General features: G+C 41.9%; 1 protein-coding gene across 2 annotated transcripts; it reads left to right on the forward strand.

Moving 5' to 3' along the window:
• The first annotated feature begins 5,905 nt into the window (after positions 1-5,905).
• Positions 5,906-24,220, forward strand: nexn (nexilin (F actin binding protein)). 2 transcript variants are annotated; one of them, XM_061825159.1, is made up of 14 exons: positions 5,906-5,931; positions 6,937-7,266; positions 7,354-7,551; positions 9,353-9,437; positions 9,511-9,659; positions 16,081-16,281; positions 16,368-16,541; positions 17,843-18,034; positions 19,683-19,874; positions 20,947-21,141; positions 21,290-21,511; positions 22,861-23,049; positions 23,126-23,483; positions 23,622-24,220. In XM_061825159.1, the coding sequence occupies exons 2-14, from the start codon at positions 6,973-6,975 to the stop codon at positions 23,633-23,635; spliced, it is 2,463 nt and encodes an 820-aa protein (XP_061681143.1). In that variant the 5' UTR covers positions 5,906-5,931; positions 6,937-6,972; the 3' UTR covers positions 23,636-24,220. The 2 variants fall into 2 exon arrangements, with proteins under 2 accessions (XP_061681143.1, XP_061681142.1); XM_061825158.1 differs by having other exon boundaries at positions 23,126-24,220.

Here is a 24,220-nt window from a genome sequence, read left to right on the forward strand (position 1 = left end):
GCTTGCGCTCCAAATGTGCGCATGCGTGATGTGCTTTTACGTACACAGTTCAAGTGAGCAAGTTTCAGGCATATTTCGTAATGAGAGCCTTTTTGATATTGTTTGTATATCATTGTATATACATTGTATTAAAGTAACTTTCTAATTGTACTTCCATTTATGAATACAATATTTTGTCCTTAATTACTCATTAGTCATGAAAAATACGTAATAATAATAATAACTTTGTAAAAATAATAATAATTTTGACAAATATATTGAAATGTTCCCCGACTAATTAGAGGATTTGCCTCACAATTCTGAGTGCTGGGGTTCAAATCCCAGCCCCATATATGTGGAGTTTACATGTTCTTCCTTCCTCCCTAGTTTCATCCCCAAAACACGCATGCTAGGTTAAATGAAAAACCTAAAAGTCAGAGTGTGAGCAGATCCAGAACAGGCGTTGAACTGTTTCTGGGTGGCTTCCGCAAAAAGAGCAATTTACATCAATGTCACTTTTAAATGTAGTTTTGTGACGGTTTGCAGGATAGTAATTATGTTAGATTTTTAATGTCGTTTGTAATCAAATACTTATTTTTGGTCCTAGGTGGATAATCACCAGTCTCGTTACAATAATTTAAAATAAGTTTATTTATTCCTCTTACAGATGTCTACTTTAGTTGATTACTGAGACTATGATTGAATTGGTATATAGCTCAAAGCTTCTTTGGTTAGTAATTATGAGAACTTTGCTTGGATCAAAACAGTGGTTCTCAAACCATTTTGATCCATCCAGAGATGTTTCTTTGGATGTCTTCATAGGGCCATAACAATCACATGTGCCCACAAATGCCATACAGGAATTATTTGTTTTCGAACGTTTCAACTACAACAGACAGTTTTGATGGCTTACACATCTGGGCACGGTAACGACTGCCATGTTGGAGGGCAATGCAATGTTTCGTCGTGACTTGTGTAAAGAACATGGAAAGTGAATTTAGAGATTTTTTTCTAAAGGCATGTGTGTGTTCGAACATAAATTGAAAATAAACTAAGCTGAATTGTGGAGATAGTGGGCTGTGTAGGCGTTTACTACGTGACATGGGCATCTTGAGTTTCGTCCCAGCACAAACCTTGCTGGGCAGAGCGGTCTGCGCGAATCTGGGTGGTGTGGGCGCAGTCAGAATGTGTCCTTTGGCTTCCATATAGACATGTGAATGTCATGATCTGTCACGTCCCATCGGAAACGGGGGTAGGACCCAAATGCAGGAACTCGGAAGACGCAAGGTAGTTCAAGAAGAGACACGTTTATTGTATGCAGGGGTCGGGGATCGAGCAGGCAGTCCGGTGCAGCAGTGGTAGTTGTGACGTCGGGCGAAGAGCAGATGAGCGGACAGGCAGTAGTCGGTACACGGGGAAACAATCCACACAGGCAGAAGGATCAAGGAGTCAGGCTTGCAAGGTTGGTCGGAGAACGGACGAAGGTCGGTACACACAGGATCAATCAGGATTACGAGAGTGCTGGAACGGGACATAAAGCTCAACGAACTGGCGGAGGACCAGTTGTCACCGGGTCCTATATATACGGGGGATGATCAGGCCGCATGAGGCACAGGTGTGTGCCTCCCAATCAGCGCAGCCGCACAGCTCGTGCTGAAGCGGCAGGATCATGTCATGATCCAGCCCGGGCTGTGCGGGTGCCAGTGCGGTTGCGCTGATTGGGAGGCACACACCTGCGCCTCATGCGGGCTGATCATCCGGCATATTTATATGACCCCGATAACGACTGGTCGGCGCCAGTTTGTTGAGCTTCATGTCCCTTTCGAGTAATCCCGTATCCCAGATAGACAACCCGTGTGTACCGACCTTCGCCTGTTCTCCGACAAACCCCGTAAGCCTGACTCCTTTGATACTTCTGCCTGCTTTGATCGTTCTCCCGTGTACCGACTCCTGCCTGCCCGCTCACCTGCTCTCTTCGCCCGACGTCCCAACTACCGCTGCTGCACCGGACTGCCTGCTCGATCCCCTACCTCTTCGTATAATAAACGTGTCTCTTCTTGAACTACCTTGTGTCTTCCGAGTTCCTGCATTTGGGTCCTACTCTCATTTCCGATGGGACGTGACAGTGAAATTTGATGAGTGAGGGCTCTATTTTCCGTGGTGCATCTTGAATCTCATGGAAATGTAAGAATCCTCTTGAACTGGGAGACCTACTTGCAAGAGGGTTAGGGTTAGGTTGTCACAAAAAAAAACAAAAAACTCGCTCTTTGTCGTCTCCACAGGAAGCAGAGCCACCGTTGAGCCTTTTTAGCCAGTGCTGTGGAGTTAGTGATCCTGGACATGTAACATGTTGAATAGTGCATTATGTGCAAAGTGAAGTCCATCTCCAAGACCCTTCTGTAAACTGAGTCAGTGTGCGTGTGTGTGTGTGTGTGTGTGGGAGGGTAGGTGTGGGGGTGTACCACTATAAGAAGAAGACAATGTGAGGCTGCCGCCTGTTGGTGTCCTCCAGCAGCTGAGAGGAAGAGGCCATCTGACTCAGTTTAGCTGTCCTACTGTCTTGATTAGCTTCCACAGCTGTGATGCTATTTAAAGCCGCAGCCTTGTTGTCCCTTCTGCCCCTCAGCAAAGAAGATGGAGCCAAGCATGAACTTTCAGACGTTGGGGGAAAATGTCACCTTTCTGACTCTCAGACGGCACTAAACTTGAGTACTATTGAATTATAATAATAATGTAGTGTAATTTGATTGATGGATTGCCGGTCAAACAAAGGTGCTCGGCAGTACGGGAGTCGCTGAACCGGAGCATATTTTTCACAATGCCCGAGACCAGTTGTGCTGTTGGTTGTCACAATAGACGAGACAGTTCTTCAAAGATATCATTCTGTAGAATACCAGCTAAAAAGACCAGAAAAGATCAATGGATTTCAGCTATTAAACATGATGGATTGTGCCTAACCAAAATACACACACACACCTGTGTAGCGATCATTTCATTTTAGGTAGGAATTATTCTTCTCAATCTCAAATTATCAAAAAGTATATATAATGCTAAAATGACTCATTTGAGAAGAATGCGTATTTAAAAAATCAATACACCCTCTGTCACGGAGAGATTTACGAAGGTTAACATGTAGCAGCAATACGGTTCAGTGTACGGAGGAGACGACTCCTTATCCTAATTTTTTTTTTTCTAATCATAGTTCATGAATGCGAGTTTGTGTAAAACCAGTATTTGTATTAAAAAAAAATCTGAGTGGGTCTATCACTATGTGGGATTTATTCCTGATTGAGAACAGATCCAGCAAAAAAGTATTTGTATGTGTCCAGATATTTATACGCTTTCAAACTCTTCCGTGAAAATCTTGACCACTTACTCACCAGATACATGTGTAGATCCAGTTGTCCAAGACTGGGAAGCGAATTAACCGTCAAATTTCTTATCAGCGAAAACATCAACTTTGGCATTAATTTTTGGATCCTCTACGCCAAGTGTTTAGGGGCCCCATAGCTCAGTGTTTAGAGCATTGGTTTGGCAAAGCAGGTTGTGAGTTTGTTTCTCACTATGGCCTCCACTCCCCAGGAGGGCTTGCGTCAGGAAGGGCATCTGGAGTTAAAACTGCGCCAAACAAATATGAGTGTTCCTCTGAGATGACACACTGTGGCGACCCCTAACGGGACAAGCCGAAAAAAAGTTCATTTAAGTGTCTCTAATTTTTCCATTCCTAATTTTTCCTCCTTTTGTTGTTATCACGTTCTAAATGTTTAACGGTATCGGACAAAACTCTGGATGTCGTGATATCAGACATATTTTCGTTTCGTCTCAACAGAATTAACTTTCAATAATGCTTTCTTTGACCGTAATATGGTGACATAAACAAAAATCACGTGATTTTATGATGTAGGTGCACGATCTCTATACATGAATGTGAACCTTCAGCTGACGTCAGACTCGAGGCTTAAGATATACAAATTGCTGTTTTGGTTTCACAATCATATTGAGCTAACTACTACTGTGATGGCAGGGGGTGGGGTGGGGACAAGAGTTGACCGGGATTGGTCCACGGCAATGCATAAATGGGGTGGGAATCTTCCTTCTTACTCCAGAAAATGCTTTCCGGGGAAGAAGTAACAATTGGCTCTCTCCTTCTCATCATTTATGCTTTCCAGGAGAGGTGGTTGTGTGAAACACTGTCCTAAACAGTTATCCTTGAATGATGTGTTTCTGTACTGTATTGATGAATGGCCGATGTACACCCAAGGAGCGGACAATTCACAGCAGTGACGCTCGAATGGATGGAGCAAGTGTGGGTCGTGGCGTTGCAACCCGTTAATATGACTTTTTGTTCTGTTCTAGTATAGTATAATGTTGAGTGCTCAGCAGTAGTTAATAAATAGTTATAATAAAAGTAACTCGCCAGTTTAAAGAAGATGAATCCAATGTAGAATTGAGATGTCTTTGGAGGAGAGAACTTTCACTTTGTGACAACAGCTTTGGTCAAAAGCCATGGTCAAAGCACAATTGTTAGAGATGGAAAGTTGACTTTAAAAGAAGGTAATGTGTTTGTGATGTGTTTGAAATTGTACAATACTTGTAATAAAGAATATACTTTCCGGGGAAGAAGTAACAACTTTGTCTCTCCTTCTCATCACTTCTGTTTTCCAGGGTTTCAAGAGGAGTGGTAAGAGAGGTCAGTTCAAAGCAACAACAACAAAAAAAAATCAATTTTGTGACGCTGGCCTCAAAACCTGAGGCCCGTAACACCTGCGTGGGTTTTCTCTGGGAGCTCTGGTTTCCTCCCACATGCCAAAAACATGCAACATTAATTGGACACTCTAAATGCCCCGAGGTGTGATTGCGACTGTTGTCTGTCTCCATGTGCCCTGTAATTGGCTGGCAACCAGTTCAGGGTGTACTCTGCCTCCTGCCTGCCTGTTGACAGGTGGGATAGGCTCCAGCACTCATCATTTTGATTTGATTTCCCCAGGCATTACGGTGGCACAGCTGTAGAGCGTTGGCTTCACAATTCTCAGGACTGGGGTTCAAATCCCGGCCTGTTAGAAGTTTGCATGTTCTCCTCCTGCATCCCCAAAACATGCATTAATTGGAGATTCTAAATTGCCCCTCGGTATGATTGTGAGTGTGACTGTTATATGTTTACATGTGCCCTGCAATTGGCTGGCAAACAGTTCAGGGTGTACTCTGCCTCTTGCCCAATGACAGCTAGAGTTGACTCCAGCATTTCCGTGACCCTCGTGGGGATAAGTGGCTCAGAAAATGGATGGATGATTTTCTCACAGGTCACTGGTGTAGTGGGTACACTCCCCTGACTGTTGCAGCAGCCTGGGTTTAGTTCCCACTCAGGGATGGCGTGCGTCCCTTTGTCCTGTGACGAACAGGTGACCAGTTCAGGGTGTAGTCGGCCATTCATCCAAAGTCAGCTGGGATAGGTTCCAGCGTTGCTCAACCCTAACCAGGATAAGGGTTGTTGAAAATGGATACATAGGTGATTTTCTCATCCATATTAACTTTTAACTGTAGATACTGCATTATGGCTAACATTAAACTAAACTTGTGCTTAAATAAAACGAATGACAACATTGGTAATACAGTTATCCAAAATAATGAGAATGTGAATATTAAAACAAAACAGCATACGGGTCCAGATATGTGGATGTTGTATTTTAGGCTTCAGGTATTTTTGCAGCTGCGACTTCAGGCAAACGGGACGGGCGTCTGTGGGCGTGCACGCGCGTAAGGCAACAGCTGAAGTGGACACGAGAAAGTCACCAACTTTTTTATGGAAAGTGCATGTCACCGACAGCGGCCGCTCCACTCTTCAGTGCTCCAGTGGACTGGTCTGCTTTGGCTCCACACGGACGTGTTCGAGGATTATTTTTTTTCTTTTTGAAAAAAAACAAAACAAAACAAAACAAAAACAGTTGCTAAGAGGTAAATTCACAATTTTATCTTATCACAAATAGGTTCCAAGCTACATGTAATTGTAAATGGCAAAAGAAACCCAATTTTAAAACTAAATGTAACATATAAATTTTATGCAAGTATACTTTGTGTTATTATACTGAGGTGAATAATTGGTTTAAAAAAAATTGTCGATTTGAATGACTTATGATTGCGACTGTGTGTCAGTGTAGTGTTTGGAAAGTTGTTCTGCTACAATAAGCTTTGTTCCACTTAGAAACTACAAATTTGATTGCAGACAAGTGTAAAGGTTATATAAAGTTAATATAAGAAAATCATATTTAGTAACTCATGAATGGATTCCACAGGGGTCACTATTCGCAAAATCATGTGAAATATCCTAGCCAATCACTAATGATGATGTTGAAAGTGTTAGTTTTATATATAGATATATATATACATATATATATATATATCTATATATATATCTATATATATATATATATTTTTTTTTATATGTATGTATATATATCCCAAAGACTGAATTTGAATATGCAGTAAGAATAGTTTTGTTTTTATGATATGCTGTTTACTAATTAATTGCATCCCACCACCTTGGATCACAAATAAACAATGGCAGTTTTAGTGATGGCCGACCTTTGGTCCTCAGTCATCTGGTAGTCTGGGTCTTCGTCTGGACATTTTGTCAAGGGCCTGTGGAGCGACATGTGGGTGCCAGTATGAGCTCTGTGCAACTGCCTATCACTAAACAGAAATAGCAATGATCACATGTCACCCCAGCCCCCAAAATGGGCTAAAGATAGCAGCTAACAGCATGATACCATTGAAGTCTTCCCCGACTTAGTTGGGACACTTTATTGAAATTGTGGCGTTTCTACGAAAAATCATGCCCCACAAAAGAAACTGGAAAAAGAAAAACATATCCTGGAGAAGGTGGAAGCTTTTTGTATCATATTTTCAAAGGTTGAGAAAAAAGTTATTTTTGATTTGTGCTGTTCTCATTTTGTTTTGCAGCCCACATTAGAACCAACTTGTCACTGTGGTCCAAAAATGGCTGAGGTGGCACAAGTTGAGGCTGTGATCGGCTTGAAAGGTGTCCGACGTAAAAATGAACACGGGAGTGATGCAGACGCCAAGAATGATGGGCTAAAAAGCAAAGCGATGACAAATGTGCTGGACAAAAAGACTGGGGTTCCAGAAATGAATGGCACGGAACAGAAGGGAAGGGAGAAGGATAGTGGTGATAAGAATAGAAGAAGGAAAACTGTTAAGGCTGCTGAGTCAGAGGAAGCCCCACCTGACTCAACTGAGAAAAATATTTCTGATGTTATGCTTAAAAAGGAGGTGAGACAACAATGAAATGTATTACCATTCATGTTAACCAATCACTGAGCTTCACAAGTTTCTTATCAGTCCATTTTACTACTGCAGAAACTGCTCAGTTCCAGAAAACCCGTGGCCAGAAGCTACATACCCAACACGAACAAAGACAAGGGCGATGTGACGGGAAAGTTTGAGGCTCTGCAGAAGGCCAGGGAGGAGCGCAGCCGGCAGAGGAACAGGGACGAGCAGCAGAAGAGGAAAGAGCAGTACATCAAGGAGAGGGAGTGGAACCGCAGGAAGCAACAGGTCAAAGCCCGATAAGCCCACTAACCTGGGAGTGTGTCTTACATGGCATGATGGATGAAGCAAGGCCCGCCAACCATGCCCCCACTATCTGTGAGACCTTGTGACATATAACACACATTGCTTCCTCTGTTTACATAATTGTATGTGATTTTGTGATATATTCACATATTTCTGACTTCTAATCTGAAAGGGAATATATCTCTGCACGTCCCTTTCTGTTTTCTGTCTCCTTTCAGGTATCTTACGAACAGACATTAAGTCATCAACATTTGAATAGCTGATGATCTGCATTTTTTTTTATCTTCATATTCCCTTGCCCATGGCTCAACAATTGACATTGGAGCAGGATTCAACGATTGCTCCCTGGAAAGAGTTTTTTCTGTCCCGGATGGAGTCAAGTGTCCCTTTGAGAGGCTTTATGCCAGGCACACACCTTCAGGGGTTTATGCTATGCATAGCAACTTTCTCTCTTCTTATGTAAAATTATGATGCTGAACAACCTGAAAAAAGCTTTATCACTTCCCGAAGCATCAACCAAATTGGTCTTTTCTTTATGGCGTTGCATTGCAGCCATCTCAATAGACTTTTCCTGGCTGTGTGAAAACGCTTGTTGTAGAAGTTCAGGACTTCCACTGCATGGTTTGTCAAGAACAGAGCTTGCAATGAGAAATTTGCCATGGTTTGCATAAATTTGACTAATTCTTGGAGTAGTGTGACAACCATAAAGCTTGTCAAACTAGCGCTGAACTGCATAAGGGACAGAAAATCATTTTGCCAGGAGGCAATTTGATAGCACTAATCCATATAATTAAAGTGTTTATAGTCGTCCTTTGTTATATTTTGGTTCAGGCTTCACAGTCCTGCTGTACGGCAGATCATTGTTATAACAATTGTTCTACTTTTTTATACTGCTTGTTAAGTGTTTTGGCTGTCTGGTCTGGAACATAAACCCATTGTTTTATGGAGAATTAATGATTTGGGACACCCTGCACAGTAGAATCCCTAAACACAGAGAGTGCATGATTAACACATGATATGCTTTAATGTCCAATTTGCTGTTAAAATAATCTGTTCAGTCATCCATTTTCCATAATGCTCATCATGCACATCCCAAAGCTCTTGAATTTTAGGCAGATGTGCTAACCACAGCACTAGTGTGCCTCTTTCCATCACTCCATCCATATTCTATCCTGCTTATCCTCATTTGGATCGGAAGTGAGCTGCACCCTATCTCATCTGACTGAGAGTCAAAATCAGAATAATAGCAACCATGTAAAAAACACAAGGAAGCCACTCTAAAAAAAAAGTTTAATCATTCATTATTAGGTCACAGAAAAAAGGGAGATTCTAGTGGTATGAAGATTTCTGAGAGGTAAAGGATGCTTGCTCTGGTCATTGGCAAAATAGACGCTCATGTAATGATGAATACCAATTTTCAAGGCTCCAAATTAAAATGGTAGCGATGCGGATGTCCTGTTGAGACTATTGTGTCTGAGATTGACAGTGATGAAATAAAAGCATTAATACACTGACGATAAGAGCGGATTATCAGTGATACTCGAGCAGAACAAATGTCCATGTCCCCTGCCCTTCACTAACTGGCCAGGCTGGACACACAGAGTACGCTCATCTCCTCTCACCGCAACAGCCCAATCAAAAGCCTACCTGCAGGTCACATGACCCAGTTATTATCAGGGATTAGACCTCTTCTTGCAGAGAGCAGCATGGCTCCTGAGCGATCGAGGAGATGATCCCATCTAAAGTGTAAACACTCACTCTTTTTCCCACTGATCCCCACCAGATAAAAGAACTTCTTGCTTCCAGCGATGAGGAAGAAGAAGTGAAGCCGGCAAAAGTGGAGAAATCCTACGTCCCCAAAATCACAGGTGAGACACTTAATTGACAAAAGAATTGGAATCCAAAATCTGAAAATGTGAGATCATCCTCTTGAATCCTCAGGTAGTGTAAAGGGGAAGTTTGCTGAAATGGAAAAGCAAAGGCAAGAGGGGGAGAGGAAGAAGATGGAAGGTGAGAGAAAGCGGAGGGAAACCCAGGACAACATGGAAAAAGACAAAATCAAAAGGGAATTGGCCAAGAAGGCAGCTGAGGTAAGTACAAGTTGAGAAAGTGGAGCTTGTCCAAGCTAGGAGGTAAAATCCATAATAATTTATATAAGCCTCAGATGCTTAGTGGATGAGCTAGTCTAAAGTACCATTTACGATCAAAACTAAAATTTCTCGCTCGGGCTGTTTTTTATTTTGTTGTATATTTAGACAGAAATGGTGTACTGAAAAGGAAATGCGTTGTCATCAAAACCAAGCTAAGTGTGTTTTCTTGCCTTCAGACAGTCTACTATGGTTATGTAATAGTGCCAGACAGGTGATTACAAGCTGTTACCATGCTACGTCTTTACCCTTATTTCTTCTTCTATTAAACTAAAGTGCACCATATTTGTAGCAAGTTGAGAGAATACCTCTGGTAGGTTCTGTGTCAAAAAAAGATTTATTCTCATTGTTAAGTGAAAACAGGACTACTTCTGTCCAGTAGTTTTTGTTAAAACTCTTTTTTTTTTTTTTAACTGTTAAAACAACATTTAAGAACCATTAGCTTTCCCACCACAGGAACCTTTGCAAGAACTTCCCTAGCTACTCTGGTTCCTTGAGTTCCTGTATTCCCCACTGAAAAAACTACCATAGTATGAAAGGATCTCCCTGGATTATTTCGTGCCTCCTGGTTGATAGGGTCCTCCTAAAGCGACTAGGAACGCTTTGAGCGTGGGAGAGGGAGCTGTGCTGATGAACGGGGTTTGGTTGATAGGGCTCTGCATTCATGTACTTTTTCATTCATTCATTTACACATGGCTCAAAACAAGAGGATAAAAATACGCAAAATGCAACATGGTAAATCACTGATCGAGCGAGATCTGTTGTTGTTGTGGAGTCAAGTTCCACCGCTGACTGACTCAATTCCACTATGGAGCAGACGTCTGCCCCCAAGTAGGCATGTGCATCATCTTTGGCTGAGGTTGAGGGGTGTGAGGCTTCCTGCCAAGTTGCAGTAGGTGGACAATGAGCAGGCTGGGCAAACCATGCTGACCGAATGGGTTCTGCTAAGGAGTGGAGGTCTGAGCCCAAGCAGGCATGGGTTGTTAGAAACTGGAAAAAGGGAAAAAGTCATGGTCTAGGTTTAATCTGCTGACCGTGCAAACCTTTTTTTTTCTAGTCGAGGTACTATTTCAATATCTTAGGCCAGAAAAAAAGATTAACAATTTATTAAAAAATGTAAAGTCAAACAACAAGTTTGGTGAAAGTTCGGTGGTGGGCTCTCCTGGGGTCTCCTTAACGTGGACGCAGAAGAGTTAGCAAGTTTCGTCCCCATGTTTTGTGGCCAAAACTGCTTCCTGTGGTGACGTCATGCTGTCTTAAACCAATCTTATTTTAGTCTCGATATTTGGGGTCTGTTCAGAAATTCAGTACTCCATTTTCTGAAGCTTTATTTATAAACGTGTTGACTATTGATAGGGATACGTCAGTACATCCACCATATTGAATGTGGCCGTTTTACTTGTATTGGGTAGCACACAAACACACCAACAATGGTCTGACTTAACCGAATGCTTGGGGGTGCAGAGAGCACGTCTCGAGGGAACTTCCCAATGGAGCCCATGTTGATATGTTGTGCATTTGTTGTGTCGGTGCAATTAAGTGTAATGCAAATACTCTTTAGGTGTTTATAAGAATATCTGGGTTTGTATCTGTAATGGATGAATCAAAAGTATATACTGTATTGTGTTAGCATGCAGCCAGTAATTGTAAGCCAAGACACCTTACATTGAAAAATAAGTGTTTGCAATGTACAGTCTTTTTTTTTTATCCTCCCATGAAAATACTTCTCCATATCACAAATACTTCACACCTCCTCCTGTTAAATTTAAGAGCAGTCTATGGAGCCACATAATTTATTCATTTGTTGAACCTTAACACATTTGCAATGCCCACATGGCTGCAGACAACAGAGGAAAACAAAGCAAAACAGAAGCAAATGGACATAAGACTCTACAATGTGAAATAGCAACGAGTTAAATAATACAACATTCCTAGCAAATGGTGAATAGATAGATAGATAGATAGATAGATAGATAGATAGATAGATAGATAGATAGATAGATAGATAGATAGATAGATAGATAGATAGATAGATAGATAGATAGATAGATAGATAGATAGATATAGATAGATAGATAGATAGATAGATAGATAGATAGATAGATAGATAGATAGATGGCTTCAGGAAATAGAATACTCAAATTTATTAAAATGTACCTGTCTATAATAGGCTTTACAGGATTAGGATTTTCACGACCCATCAGATAGTTTAAAAGTAGATAATAATCTCTGATCCGATCACAAAATAGATCAATGTGTCAATTTAAATATCTTGTTCATTGACTATGTATACTTACATACTGTATGCTCAGTTTGTGTACTGAGTATTTATATGTGCTCTGTGATTGGGTGGTGACCATTTTAGGGTGTTCCCTGCATCTCGCATGAAGATAGTTGGGATAGGATCGAGCACGCCTGCGACCCTCGTGAAGAAAAGAAATGAATGGGTGGATATTCTAATTTATTGAAATATACCTGGATATAATACAACTCTGTACCTCAAAGGCTGTCCGCAGCCAGGTTGGCATTGCAAATACAAATCATTTTTCAATTGCCTCACCTGGCTGGAGGGTTAGGTTTTTAAAAGTATCAAAAATATTTTTCAATTTAGATTAGAAAATAAAATATTGAATGCTCGGTCCGTGGTTTGTCTCTATGTGCCCTGTGATTTTGCTGACAACCAGTTCAGGGTTTACCCCACCTCTTGCCCGAAGGTACCTGCTGGGGTAGGCTCCAACACTCCCGCGACCATTGTGTGGATAACCGACTCAGAAAAATGGATGGATGAATGATGCTTGAAATACAAGCAGTTGTGGCAATAATTAACACAATCAATGCCATTTACCATGCCCTTAACTGATGAGTGCGATGAAAACATAAACAAGGGCCACAGCAACCTTTTGGTATCAGGAACTCAAAAGTTCTTCTCACTATCACTTCCATTTTTTCATTTTTCTTAAAAGTTTCCCAAAATTTGCCGATACTGCGAAAGCAAAAGCTTGCGAGATTTTATGTGCTTGCAAAGGGATCATTTTCTACCTCCAATATTACCTTGACCTATTATTGTCTCATTTGTGTCCTGCTAAGTTTTAGAGTTGAGCTGTTCATATAGAAAACAAGTGAAATAGCACACTCCCAGAACTTTGAGGTGTAGACAGAATGTGACTGGCAACAGTTTTTCCACACCTCCCTGTGGCGATGGACCTTTTCCCCGTGTGACCAAATTAGACTGTCTTATCTTTGACTGTCAATCACACTGACACACTGCAAATGGTCACACCAAGTCAACAGTTACCCTCTCAGCCTAACACGCTCAGCCACACAATTATGTATTATATGTAACTGACATGACATTTCTTAAATTAATGGTTGGTGCATCCATTTTACGAGCCGCTTATCCTCAGGAGGGTCGTGGTAGTGCTAGAGCCTATCCCAGCTATTTTTGGGTGAGAGGCGGGGTGCACCCTGAACTGGTTGCCAGCCAATCACAGGACACATAGAAACAAACAACCATTCACACTCACAATCACACCTAGTGGCAATTTAGAGTCTCCAATTAATGCATGTATTTGGGATGTGGGAGGAAACCAGAGTGCCGGAAAAAAAAAACATGCAGGCACGAGGAGAACGTGCAAACCCCACCCAGGTGGGGCTGGGATTTAAATCCCTGTCCTCAGAAATGTAAAGCAGACGCTCTCACAAGTTGCTCCATCGTGCCACTAGTAGTCAAGTAGCAATAAGGTGATATGACAACTATGTCAAAGTTTCAAGGCTCTATGCTAGGGGTCGCATGGTTGCTCGCAAGGGCCACTTAAGGCGTCTGCAAGGCATGTCCAAAAAACAGCACAGTTACTATTTAGTTATTATGTTTCTTTCAGCTTGTCCCGTTAGGGGTTGCCAGAGAGTGACATCTCAGATGAATGGTCATATTTTTTTTGCACAGTTTTTACACCGGATGCCCTTCCTGACGCAACTGCTCTCGGGGAGTGAAGGGCCCAGTGGCATACAAACTCACAACCCCTGGTTTACCAAACCAATGCTCTAACCACTGAGCCATGGGGCCTCTCATTGTCATCATTATTATTATTATTATTATTATTTGTGCTTTAAATTTTCAATCTGACTTACATGAAATGTTTAATATAATCATAAAATTAAACAAAAATATTTTATGTATAATGTACTCTGACTGTGAAGTTTGCCGCAAACTTGTCATGTAGCCCTTTATACAATCCGTCCTCACGAAGTAGAACTCAGCCTCAAAAAGAAAAAAAAAAACCAGCCACACTCACAATCACACTTAGGGGGAATTGAGAGTGTCCAATTAATGTTGTATGTTTTTTGGGATGTGGGAGGAAACCGGAGTGCCTGGACGAAACCCACGCAGGCATGGGGAGAACATGCAAACTCCACACAGGTGGGGCCAGGATCAAACCCATGACCTTAGAACTGTGAGGCCAACACTTTACCAGCTGGTCCACCGTGCCACCTCACAGTTTATTCATTTTCATGAACCTGATCGGTGCTGAATTTATCTTTGCATTTTGCATATTCTCCTATCAAAATCTGCAAAATGAACTGTGAAGCAAATATGCACATTTGCAGATGCAATCCTGTGTACCAGAACACAAGCTCAACTTCTATTTTTATTCATCGATCCATTTTCTGAACTGCTTATCCTCACAAGGGTCAAGTGCTGGAGCCTATCTCAGGTTCCATTGGGCATAAGGCAGGGTACACCCTGAACTGGTTCCCACCCAATTGCAGGGCAAATGGAGACGGACAACAGCCGCATTCACAATCACACCTATGGTCAATTTAGAGTCAACAATTAATGCATGTGTTTGGGATGTGGGAGGAAACCAGAGTGGCTGCAAAAAACCCACTCCAGCACAGGGAGGACATGCAAATGCACACATGGGTGGGGGTGGGATTTGAACTGAGAGGACAATGCTCTACAGCTGCTGCACTGTGCTGCCTATTTTTATTAATTCATTAGTATTTAAATTTTTTTAAGTTTTTGTCCTCACATACCTGTGGTAATTCTGACTCTTAGTTTAAATTCTTGTTCTGAGTGTTGTTTTTTAACATTGTTGAGAACTCTGCGCTCATTGATTTACAGCAGCATATAATCAAATGCTCACTTCAGTCAGACGAGTTTCCTAAAGCTTTTAAAGTAACTGCCATCAAACCACTTCTAAAAACAAAATACAAAATCTGGTTGCTTTCATGTCAGCAAGCTATAGAAGAATCTCAAATCTACCTTTTCATAGCCAAGATTGTTGTAATTTTAATCAACTCCGCAATTTCTTGAGTTCTAGAGTTTTTGTTTTCCAAATTTCAATTAGCTTTTAAAACTCATCACAGTACAAACTCTGATGAGTTAGATTTAAATGGTTTGAACATGTTCAGAGGCGAGAGAATGAGTATATTGGGAGAAGGGTGCTGAGGATGGAGCTGCCAGGCAAAAGAGCGAGAGGAAGACCAAAGAAAATCTTGATGGATGTTGTGAGGGAGGACATGAGGACAGTGGGTGTTAGAGAAGAAGATGCATGAGATGGGCTTAGATGGAAAAAGATGACATGCTTTGGCGACCCCTAACGGGACAAGCCGAAAGGAAGAGAAGAAGACAGTAAGAACTGTACTCTTATATAATTGTTAAATAATATAAGTTTGAATACAAAATCAGGAAAGATGTCAATTCTGGTATTGTTGGATCTCAGTGCGGGTTTTGATATTGCAGATCATAACATACTGCAGAACAAGCTGGAAATGTGGGTACGACTGAATGGAACAAGCCTTAAATGGTTCAGGCCCGACCTGGAGGAATGGTGTTATTTTGTAACCATTGGAATTGTTTAATCTAATTGAATGGCAATCACTTATGGGTCCCACAAGGATCAGTTACTGGACCCCTCCCATTCAGCCTGTATATGCTACCGTTGGGTCAAATGCTTTGATTTTTATTTTAAACATATGACAGCCTCCTCGTGAGTATTACGGGTGAGCTGAAGCCTATCCCAACTGATTTTGGGAAAGCGGTGTGATACAGCCTGAATTGATTGTCAGCCAGAGGGCACATATTGAGAAACAAACATTGACACTCACATTCACGTCTATAATTAAACATTTTCAAAACATACACATTTTTAGAAATGTGGAAAGACCCGAGAGTATCTCAAGGAAATTCACAATGGAACATAATCGGGATTTGAACTATGGGTTGACGTGTTAATTGCTAGGCCAATGTGCATGACAGCGTTATAGTAAATGAAGTCATTTAGTAAAATAGTACCATGTTCAGTTAATAAAGCTTTTGACTCATGGGTAGCACCAGACTAATGATAAAAACTGTAAATTATAGGAAGGAGATGACACCATCCTGGTTCGGGTGGTTCCTGCTAAGGCATCCCGAGCTCCAGGCAGAATCAAGATGAACTTTGAGGACATGGAGAAGAGTCGAGAAGAGGAGCTAAAGAAGTCAGCTGAGGAAGAAAAGAAGAGACGCTATGATGAAAACAGACGGTCTTTCAGGGAGGCCAAGCGACGCTCGATTGTCCCAGAGGTTAAGACATAAAGGCAAATTAATAGCGAAGCTACACTAGTAGAACTAGCTTCAAATCTTCTTTCTTGTCTTTTTTTCCCTGTTAGGAGGAAGAGGAAAAGACTGTGGAGAAGGCGCAGATGTCTCCAGGAAAGCTGAAGATGACATTTGAAGAATTGGAGAGGGAAAGGCAGGAGCAGAAGAGAAAGCAAGCTGAGGAGGAAGCCAAGCGCCGCCTGGAGCAGGAGAAAAAAGCTTTTGAAGAGGCCCGATTGGGATTGGTAAATCTAAATTTAATACAGCCTCTTTTTTTTTTTTTGGGTTCCAGAGACCTGACAAAATAACCTTGGACAAAATATAGTTATCAAACATTCCATACTTTGCATTTAGAATTACAATTGTTTTATCAACTGAGAAATTTAACACATTAAATAACAGTTTTACTGTGCCACAGTGGAGTTTTTAAGATGCCACTGTGATTCCTTATATTCTGATGGCTTTTTATTGAAGATTCAGTCGGACCGAACAAAGTTTTATAGGGAAGTGACCCAAAAAATAAAAAGCGAAGACAGTGAAAAGATAATATAATATAGTGTGTTGTATGGGACAGTAGTGCTACACTCTGTGAAAAAAGGGTTTCCCTGGTCAATGGACACCATCCACAATGAGGGACTCAGGGTGGTCCACCAGCCCCACTGATCTTCCTCAAAATTGGCCACCTGGAGCAGGGCACAAGGGCCTAAACCCTCATGTGCACCTGACCAAATTTCATTGCTCGATGTGCCCTACCACTGGCAACTGGCAATCAATGATCTTACTCTGTGAATAACTCGCCCCTGAGTGGTGAAGTGCAGTTAAATCTTGACTGGCCCATGAGGATGGTAGGTAGGTTAGGGCTGCCAAGCATTGTTACCCCACAGCCATGCCTTCCTGACCCAACTCTCATCACCCCACATAGATCAGTGGATGAAAAAAATGTTTGTGTGTGTGTGTATAACTTGCACCCTTTGCAGAATAGTCATTACACTGGGCTATAACTGCGAACCACGAACGGGTAAGGGCACAATGCATAAGGTTAACATAATGTGAGGGGTTGACCCACTCTGACTGCTCTTAATGCTAGAAGACTGCATCTTTGCACAAGTGTGAATCTTATAAGGTATACTTACCTAATAATTGAATGTCTACTGTTCTTCGTTCTTGTTACTTTGTTTGCTCTTCTTCTCAATACTCAACGTGAATGTTGTACCCGGGCGCCACCGATTGCTGGAAACAAATTCCTTGTGTGTTGTTACATACTTGGTGATTAAGGCTGATTCGGATTCTGATAATGCATTTAAAAGATCTGAGGGGCAGGCAGGACACAGGAGCAAAACGGGGTCATCAATGTGGTTGCAGTATAGTGTAGAACTGAACTACACACACACGCACACTTTTAACTTCTTGAGAAAACAGACTGTTACCGCAGTTCAGAAGTTTTTCTACTTGGCCTTATTAAGTTGGTGTGCGTAATGTTGTGGCCAGTGAGAGTATCATTTCTGCATGGTTAATACATGCTTGCAGCCTGTTTGTGTCATTCCAGGAAGAAGATGAGGAAGGCCCTCAGGCACCACCCCCAGACGACAAGGAGAACGTTCGGCCTGGAAAATTGAGGTTGAGCTTTGAAGAACTTGAGAGGCAGCGGGTTGAGGAGGAGCGCAAGAAAGCTGAAGAGGGGGCCAAGAAACGAATGGAAGAGGAGAGAAGAGCTTTTGCAGAAGCCAGGAAGAGCATGGTAAATACTTGCTGGAATTGAATACAACTGAAGTATCATCTGGGTTCAAAGAGAATTTGATTCTGTCTTGTATTATCTAACACCTTAGAACATTTATTCCACGTTTTTAAAAATACAATTTATATTCGAGACATACTTCTTAACCAATACATGAATCCATCAGGACTGCTTACTTTCCTCTGAATTGGGATCTTATCATTTATTTTCACATTAGGGACTGTTGTATGCTTTCAGGGCAACACAGTAGAATAACGGCGAGCACATCTGCCTCACGGTTTTGAGGCTCCAGGTTTGAACTTGGCTTAGACATTTCTATGTGGGGTTTGGGTCCACTTTCCTTTGATCTTGCTTTTGTGGGTTTTTGCTGGATATTCTTTCCTTGCCTTTGTGGGTTTTTGCTGGCTACTCTGGCTTCCTCACATATTCCAAAAATATGCACATCACGTTCATTGAAGACAGAGACTAATTACTTGTATACTGACAAAGGTGTTCACTCACCAGTCTTAACTCACATACAATTTGAAGTTATATCGCATTCTGAATGTATTTAATATTATGTTCATCTACCCTTTGGAGTTATAACAGCTTCATCTCTTGTGGGAAGGGGTTCAACAAGGTATAAGCTTAGGTCAATGGGAATTTTTGCACATTCTTCCAGAAGCATATTGTATTTGTGAGGTCACACACTGGTGGCGGACAAGTAAGCCTGTCTCACTGTGTACTCGAAAATCAATCCAAAGGTGTTCTTTCAATTTGAGGACAGGACAAAGCCAGTCAAATTCATCCATACAAAAATTTGCATGATGCCACTGCTGTAGAGCATTGGCCTCACAGTTCTGAGGACTGGGGTTCAAATCCCAGCCCCACCTGTATGGAGTTTGCGTGTTCTCCCTGTGCCTGCATGGGTTTTCTCTGGGCACTCCGGTTTCCTCCCACGTCCCCAAAAACATGCATTCATTGGACACTTTAAATTGTAGGTGTGATTCTGAGCGCGACTGTTGCCTGTCTCCATGTGCCCTGCGATTGGCTGGCAACCAGTTCAGGGTGTACCCCGCCTCCTGTCTGATGATAGCCGGAATAGGTTCCAGCACTCCCGTGACCCTCGTGAGGATAAATGGCTCAGAAAATGGATGGGTGGAAGTAGTCATCTTGATTGGCTCATGAAGGCTTTGCGTGCAGTCATGTGACTGCCTTGTAGTGTCTGATTGATAAATTGGAGTCAAATGACTAAGTTATGTTGGATCTGAGCAAATACGTGGACTTTCTATATGGATGTTGAAGATGAAGTCTAAAAATAGATCACACAAGCATTAATGCGCAAACAACAGTAGCAAGTGGCAAGTTAATCATATTAAAAGGGTAAAAGTATCTTTTTCTTTTTAACATAAATGCTCAAGTACAAGTAAAATGTATGGTGCGATCAAACTATTTCATTCATTCATTCCATTGTGCTTGAGGGGTTTGATTGGTGTCTGTGGCTCTCTTCACTGCAGTCGTGTGTATGCCCGTCAAATATATCATGGTGAGATAAAGGATTAAGATACAGCAGATCCTTTAGAGTATGTGACCAATTAAGAGGTTTGTCTCAATACTTTAGTCCATATGTTGTAGACTAGACTGTTCAAATTTCCTTTTTGTCATCACACAGCTTGTCGACGAGGATGACGAGGCTTTGATGGCCTTATTGAACCTAGAGGGCAGCGAACCCGGAAAGATCTGTGCCAGTTTTGAGGAGCTTGAGCGCCAGAGAAGAGAAGAAGAGCAGAAGAAGGCAGAGGACGAGGCAAAGAAGAGACTGGAAGAGGAGAAGAGACTCTTTGCTGAGGCACGCAAAAGCATGGTAAGTCCTCACGCCCAAAGATTACGGCTGTGTTTGGAATCAGTCACTCATTCCTTTCGCTTTAATCACTTTAAAGGGACTTTTATACAGAGGACCATATAGTTCACTCATAAATCAAATGAAAATAGCTTTTGAACACTATTTAGGAGAGCTGTAAATTCTGTGCTTGCTTTCACAGTGTACAATCTAACTTTATGTCCATCCTTGTTTTGATGTGTTGTTCTACATCAACTACTTTACAAGATGAATTGCAGGATTCATCCGGCCACTTCACGCCATCACCTGTATACTCAATACACATTCGAAAAGCACTACAAAATGCGTATTTCACTTCATACAGCGGATAGGAAGGGATTCTGCACATAGTCTATTGTTCTGTGTGTTTGGTTGATAGCATTATTCTTCTCTGGCCTGAAATTGAAACAGGAAACGAGCAGAGACCCAATCTGTCCTTTAAAGGTACCATTCTGTCAGGATTTTTTCTACATAACCTACATGAAAATGAATCCGTGAGATGTTTTAAGTTTGACATCTATGTGGTTTGTTGATTACATGCACAGGCAATAAACACCTTAAGCCTTACAGGGCAGCTGGATTTGGAATTTCTAACTGTGGTATGTAGTTTCATCAATTAATATTGAAATACCTGGCCACTCCATGGTTAGTAGCCACCCGCTCAATTCTGGTGAACGGCAGGAGAGCCTTTTTGTGTTTTAACCCCTCTTGGTGGGCCAACAATCCCAACGCTTGTTGACTTGTGTTTCACAATCCTAGTTATATATCAAAAGATGCAACATCACAATAAATTATTGGTCCCCCCCAGCCTCCAGATGCAGACAGTTGCTGCAATATGGGCCAAAACGAGGCAATTTCTATATTAAAAATAATTTTGATTGCTTCTGATGTAATCTTCTAATTTAGACTGTAATTTTTTTTTTTAAGTTGGAAGCTATAACCATCAAAATTATATTACAAAAAATCATCTTATGTACTTTGTATTTGTTGGTAAAAATGGTAATCCATTGGAAGGGGCTCTGCTCTGTGATTTTGGACAGTTTATCTATGTGCGCAGGTTCTCGATGATGAGGGTGAATTGGTGAGGACCGAATCTCAGGAGGCACTGCACCCGGGAAAACTGGAGATGAACTTTGAGGAGCTGTTGAAGGAGAAGGAGGAGGCCGAAAAGCGGCGCAAAGCAGAGGAGCGCAAACAGAAATTGGAGCAAGAGAAGCAGGAGTTTGAGCAACTCCGACAAGAGATGGGCGAGGTAAGGCTCAATCAGAGTTGAATATTAGCCCGTAACAACTCCATATTTTCTTCCATTTCCAGGTGTTGTAATGGCCCGTTGTCTCAATACTTTTGTCCAAAAATAAGACAACAAAGAAAGCAAATAAATAACCTTTTCTATTTCACAGGAAGAAGTGAATGAAAGCGCCAACGTTGTAAACAGAGAGTACGAAGAATTGACGAAGCTCAAGAGGACGGGCTCCATCCAGGCCAAGAACCTGAAGTCCAAGTTTGAAAAGATCAAGCAGCTGACTGATGAGGAGATTCAGAAGAAGATTGACATGGAGCGAGCTCGAAGGAAGGCTGTCGACGATGAAATTAAAGAGCGAGAAGCTGAACGTTTCCAGGAGGTACGACAACCTGAAAGATCCCAATTGGAGTGTTGAGCTTGTCTTAGAAGGCGTTTCGCCTCTTATCCGAGCAGGATTCATCACTTCATACAACAAGGCTAACTGCAGATATGATGCACTAGCCAGTGTTTGAGTGCAAATGGTTGTTTATCGGCCTGTGATTGGCTAGCGACCAGTTCAGGTTGTACGAAGATAGCTGGGATAGGCATGCCCACAACTCTAGTGAGGGTACGTGGTACAGAAAAATGGATGAATGGATGGATGGATATAAATATCATATTTGATTGGCTAGCAACCAGTTGCCCGTGTACTCCGCCTCCTCTCTGCAGTTAGGTGGGAGAGGGTCCAACCCTACAGAGGATAAGCAGTGTGGAAAATGTATATAAGTAAATAATATCCATCCATTATCCAAGCCATTTATCCTCCCAAGAGTCATGGGAAAGCTGGAGCCCATCCCAGGTAGCTTCAAGCGAAAGGCGGACTACACCCTGAACTGGTCGCTAGTCTTTTGCAGGGCAATCAATCCCACGTTGCCTGCACCAAATTTAGGCATGTGTACTACATCATCAGTGACTAGTGAATAATATATAAATTTCATAATTACACATTATATGTCTTAAAACGGTAGCACGGTGGACAATTGGTTGGACATCTCTATCATAGTTCTGAGAACCTTTGTTCAAATCTGGCCTTGCCTGTGTGAAGTTCAGATGTTTGCATTTTTCTTGTGCCAGCGTGTGTTTCAACCACATCCCAAAAACATGCGTGGTAGGTTCATTAAAGGCTCGAAATTGCCTGAAGGCGTGAATGTGAGTGAGAATAGTCTTTTGTTTACATGTGGACTGTCGACTGGCTGGCAACCAGTTCAGGCTCTGAAACTAATCCTTTTAGGTTAGATCAGTGGTTTTAAAACTTTTTTGGGTGCGCCCTGCTTTTGAGAGATTAACTTTTATGCCCCCCATTGATTGAAATGGTCTCTGATGGGGGGGTGCTTGCACTGACAAACTCTACAGGCAGGGGCTTTTGATTCTGGCCATGCATCCTCTTTTCTTACAATGACAACTCAGTTTGACCAATGAGTTCAGGGTGTAGTCTGTCTTTTGCCCGAAGTTTGCTGTGATAGACTACAGAACTCCTGTGACCCTTGTGAGGATAAATTGGGTTGGAAAATGGACATAGACGTGGATGAGCACTAATTTACATTGTCCTTACGATAGTGGCTTGATACCCTTGGACATCTGGCTAATACAATACCTGCATTTGCAAATTAAAAAGTGTTTATACATTTGGAAAGCGTACCATGTATTGGAAAAGGAGTATAATAATTGTCTTGTTTGTTGTTTTTTTAGGAAGATGAAGACAGTCAAAATACTTTGTCAAGAGGGGAGGAGTCTCCATTCAAACAGAAGGTGGACATGCGAGCCAGGTTTGAACAAATGGCCAAAGCCAGAGAAGATGAGGAGAAAAGGCGGATAGAGGAGCAGAAGCTACAGAGAATGCAGTTTGAACAACAGGAGATTGATGCTGCTCTCCAAAAAGTAGGATTTTCACATTCAAAAATTAAGGTATCAAGAATGCTATGGTGGTGGATGATTTTTTTCCATCTACTGACAGAAAAAGGAGGATGACGTAGAGGATGAGGCAAGCATTGTGAATGGCTCCTACGAGGACGATGAAGATCATGCCAGGTCGGGTGCCCCGTGGTTCAAAAAACCACTCAAAAACCAGTCAGTAGTGGACTCGGAACCTGTCCGCTTCACTGTCAAGATCACTGGGGAGCCCAAGCCGGAGGTGACCTGGTGGTTTGAGGGAGAGTTGCTCCAAGACTGTGAAGACTACCAGTACATCGAGAGAGGGGAGACGTACTGCCTCTACCTGCCAGAGACCTTCCCTGAGGACGAGGGCGAGTACATGTGCAAGGCAGTGAACAGCCGAGGCACGGCGGCGAGCACCTGCATCCTCACGATAGAAAGTAAGACTACCCTGGTGTGACTGCATGCCTGCATGAAACATCATTCTGGCACTCCAGCCTCTTTTTGAAGTGGACCACTTGCTCCTCTTCTTCGTTAAGTGAGCCACAGGTAACAGCGCCTCTCTTTGTGTTTTACAGCTTATGACTACTGAGGCTCTTCCACCTGCTGGAAACTTTCCCTGTTGTCTTTCTTTTTTTTAAATAATAAATCAATTGTCCCTCATGGTCAAAAAACAGAGGGACGCAATAGCGGTATGCTTGGCATTCCTAACAGAGAGATATACAAAAACTCAAAATTGCCGAATGTTTACTTATTAATCAGTTTTAAAGCTGCACTCCCTGTTAATATAGGATATGACCTGTGCCAAAACACCCAATGAGATTCTTGCATAAGTCAATAGGTTGTTCCCATGTTATGCTGATCTTCTGTCACAAGACTATATAGTACAATTTAATTCATGACGTAGTTGTGTCTTTTTCAGTATACCAGCAGATGTTGTGATGCTAACCTGAAGTCTCAGTGACTTCATCACTATATTATTCATCACTTACAGCAAATATAAATCCACAGGCATGATCCTCTTGACACAGATATGACAACATCCTCAAGCTAGTTTTGTGCTATAGGAAAAAAAATGTATGTTTTAATCGAAAGGGTTCAGTTATAAATTCATCCTCTGTAATGCTCCTTTTTTCTTAAGTTATTCTTACTCTTCTTACATTTGATATGCTGCTGT

The sequence above is a fragment of the Syngnathoides biaculeatus genome, chromosome 7, assembly GCF_019802595.1.
Source record: "Syngnathoides biaculeatus isolate LvHL_M chromosome 7, ASM1980259v1, whole genome shotgun sequence".
Lineage (NCBI taxonomy): Eukaryota > Metazoa > Chordata > Actinopteri > Syngnathiformes > Syngnathidae > Syngnathoides > Syngnathoides biaculeatus.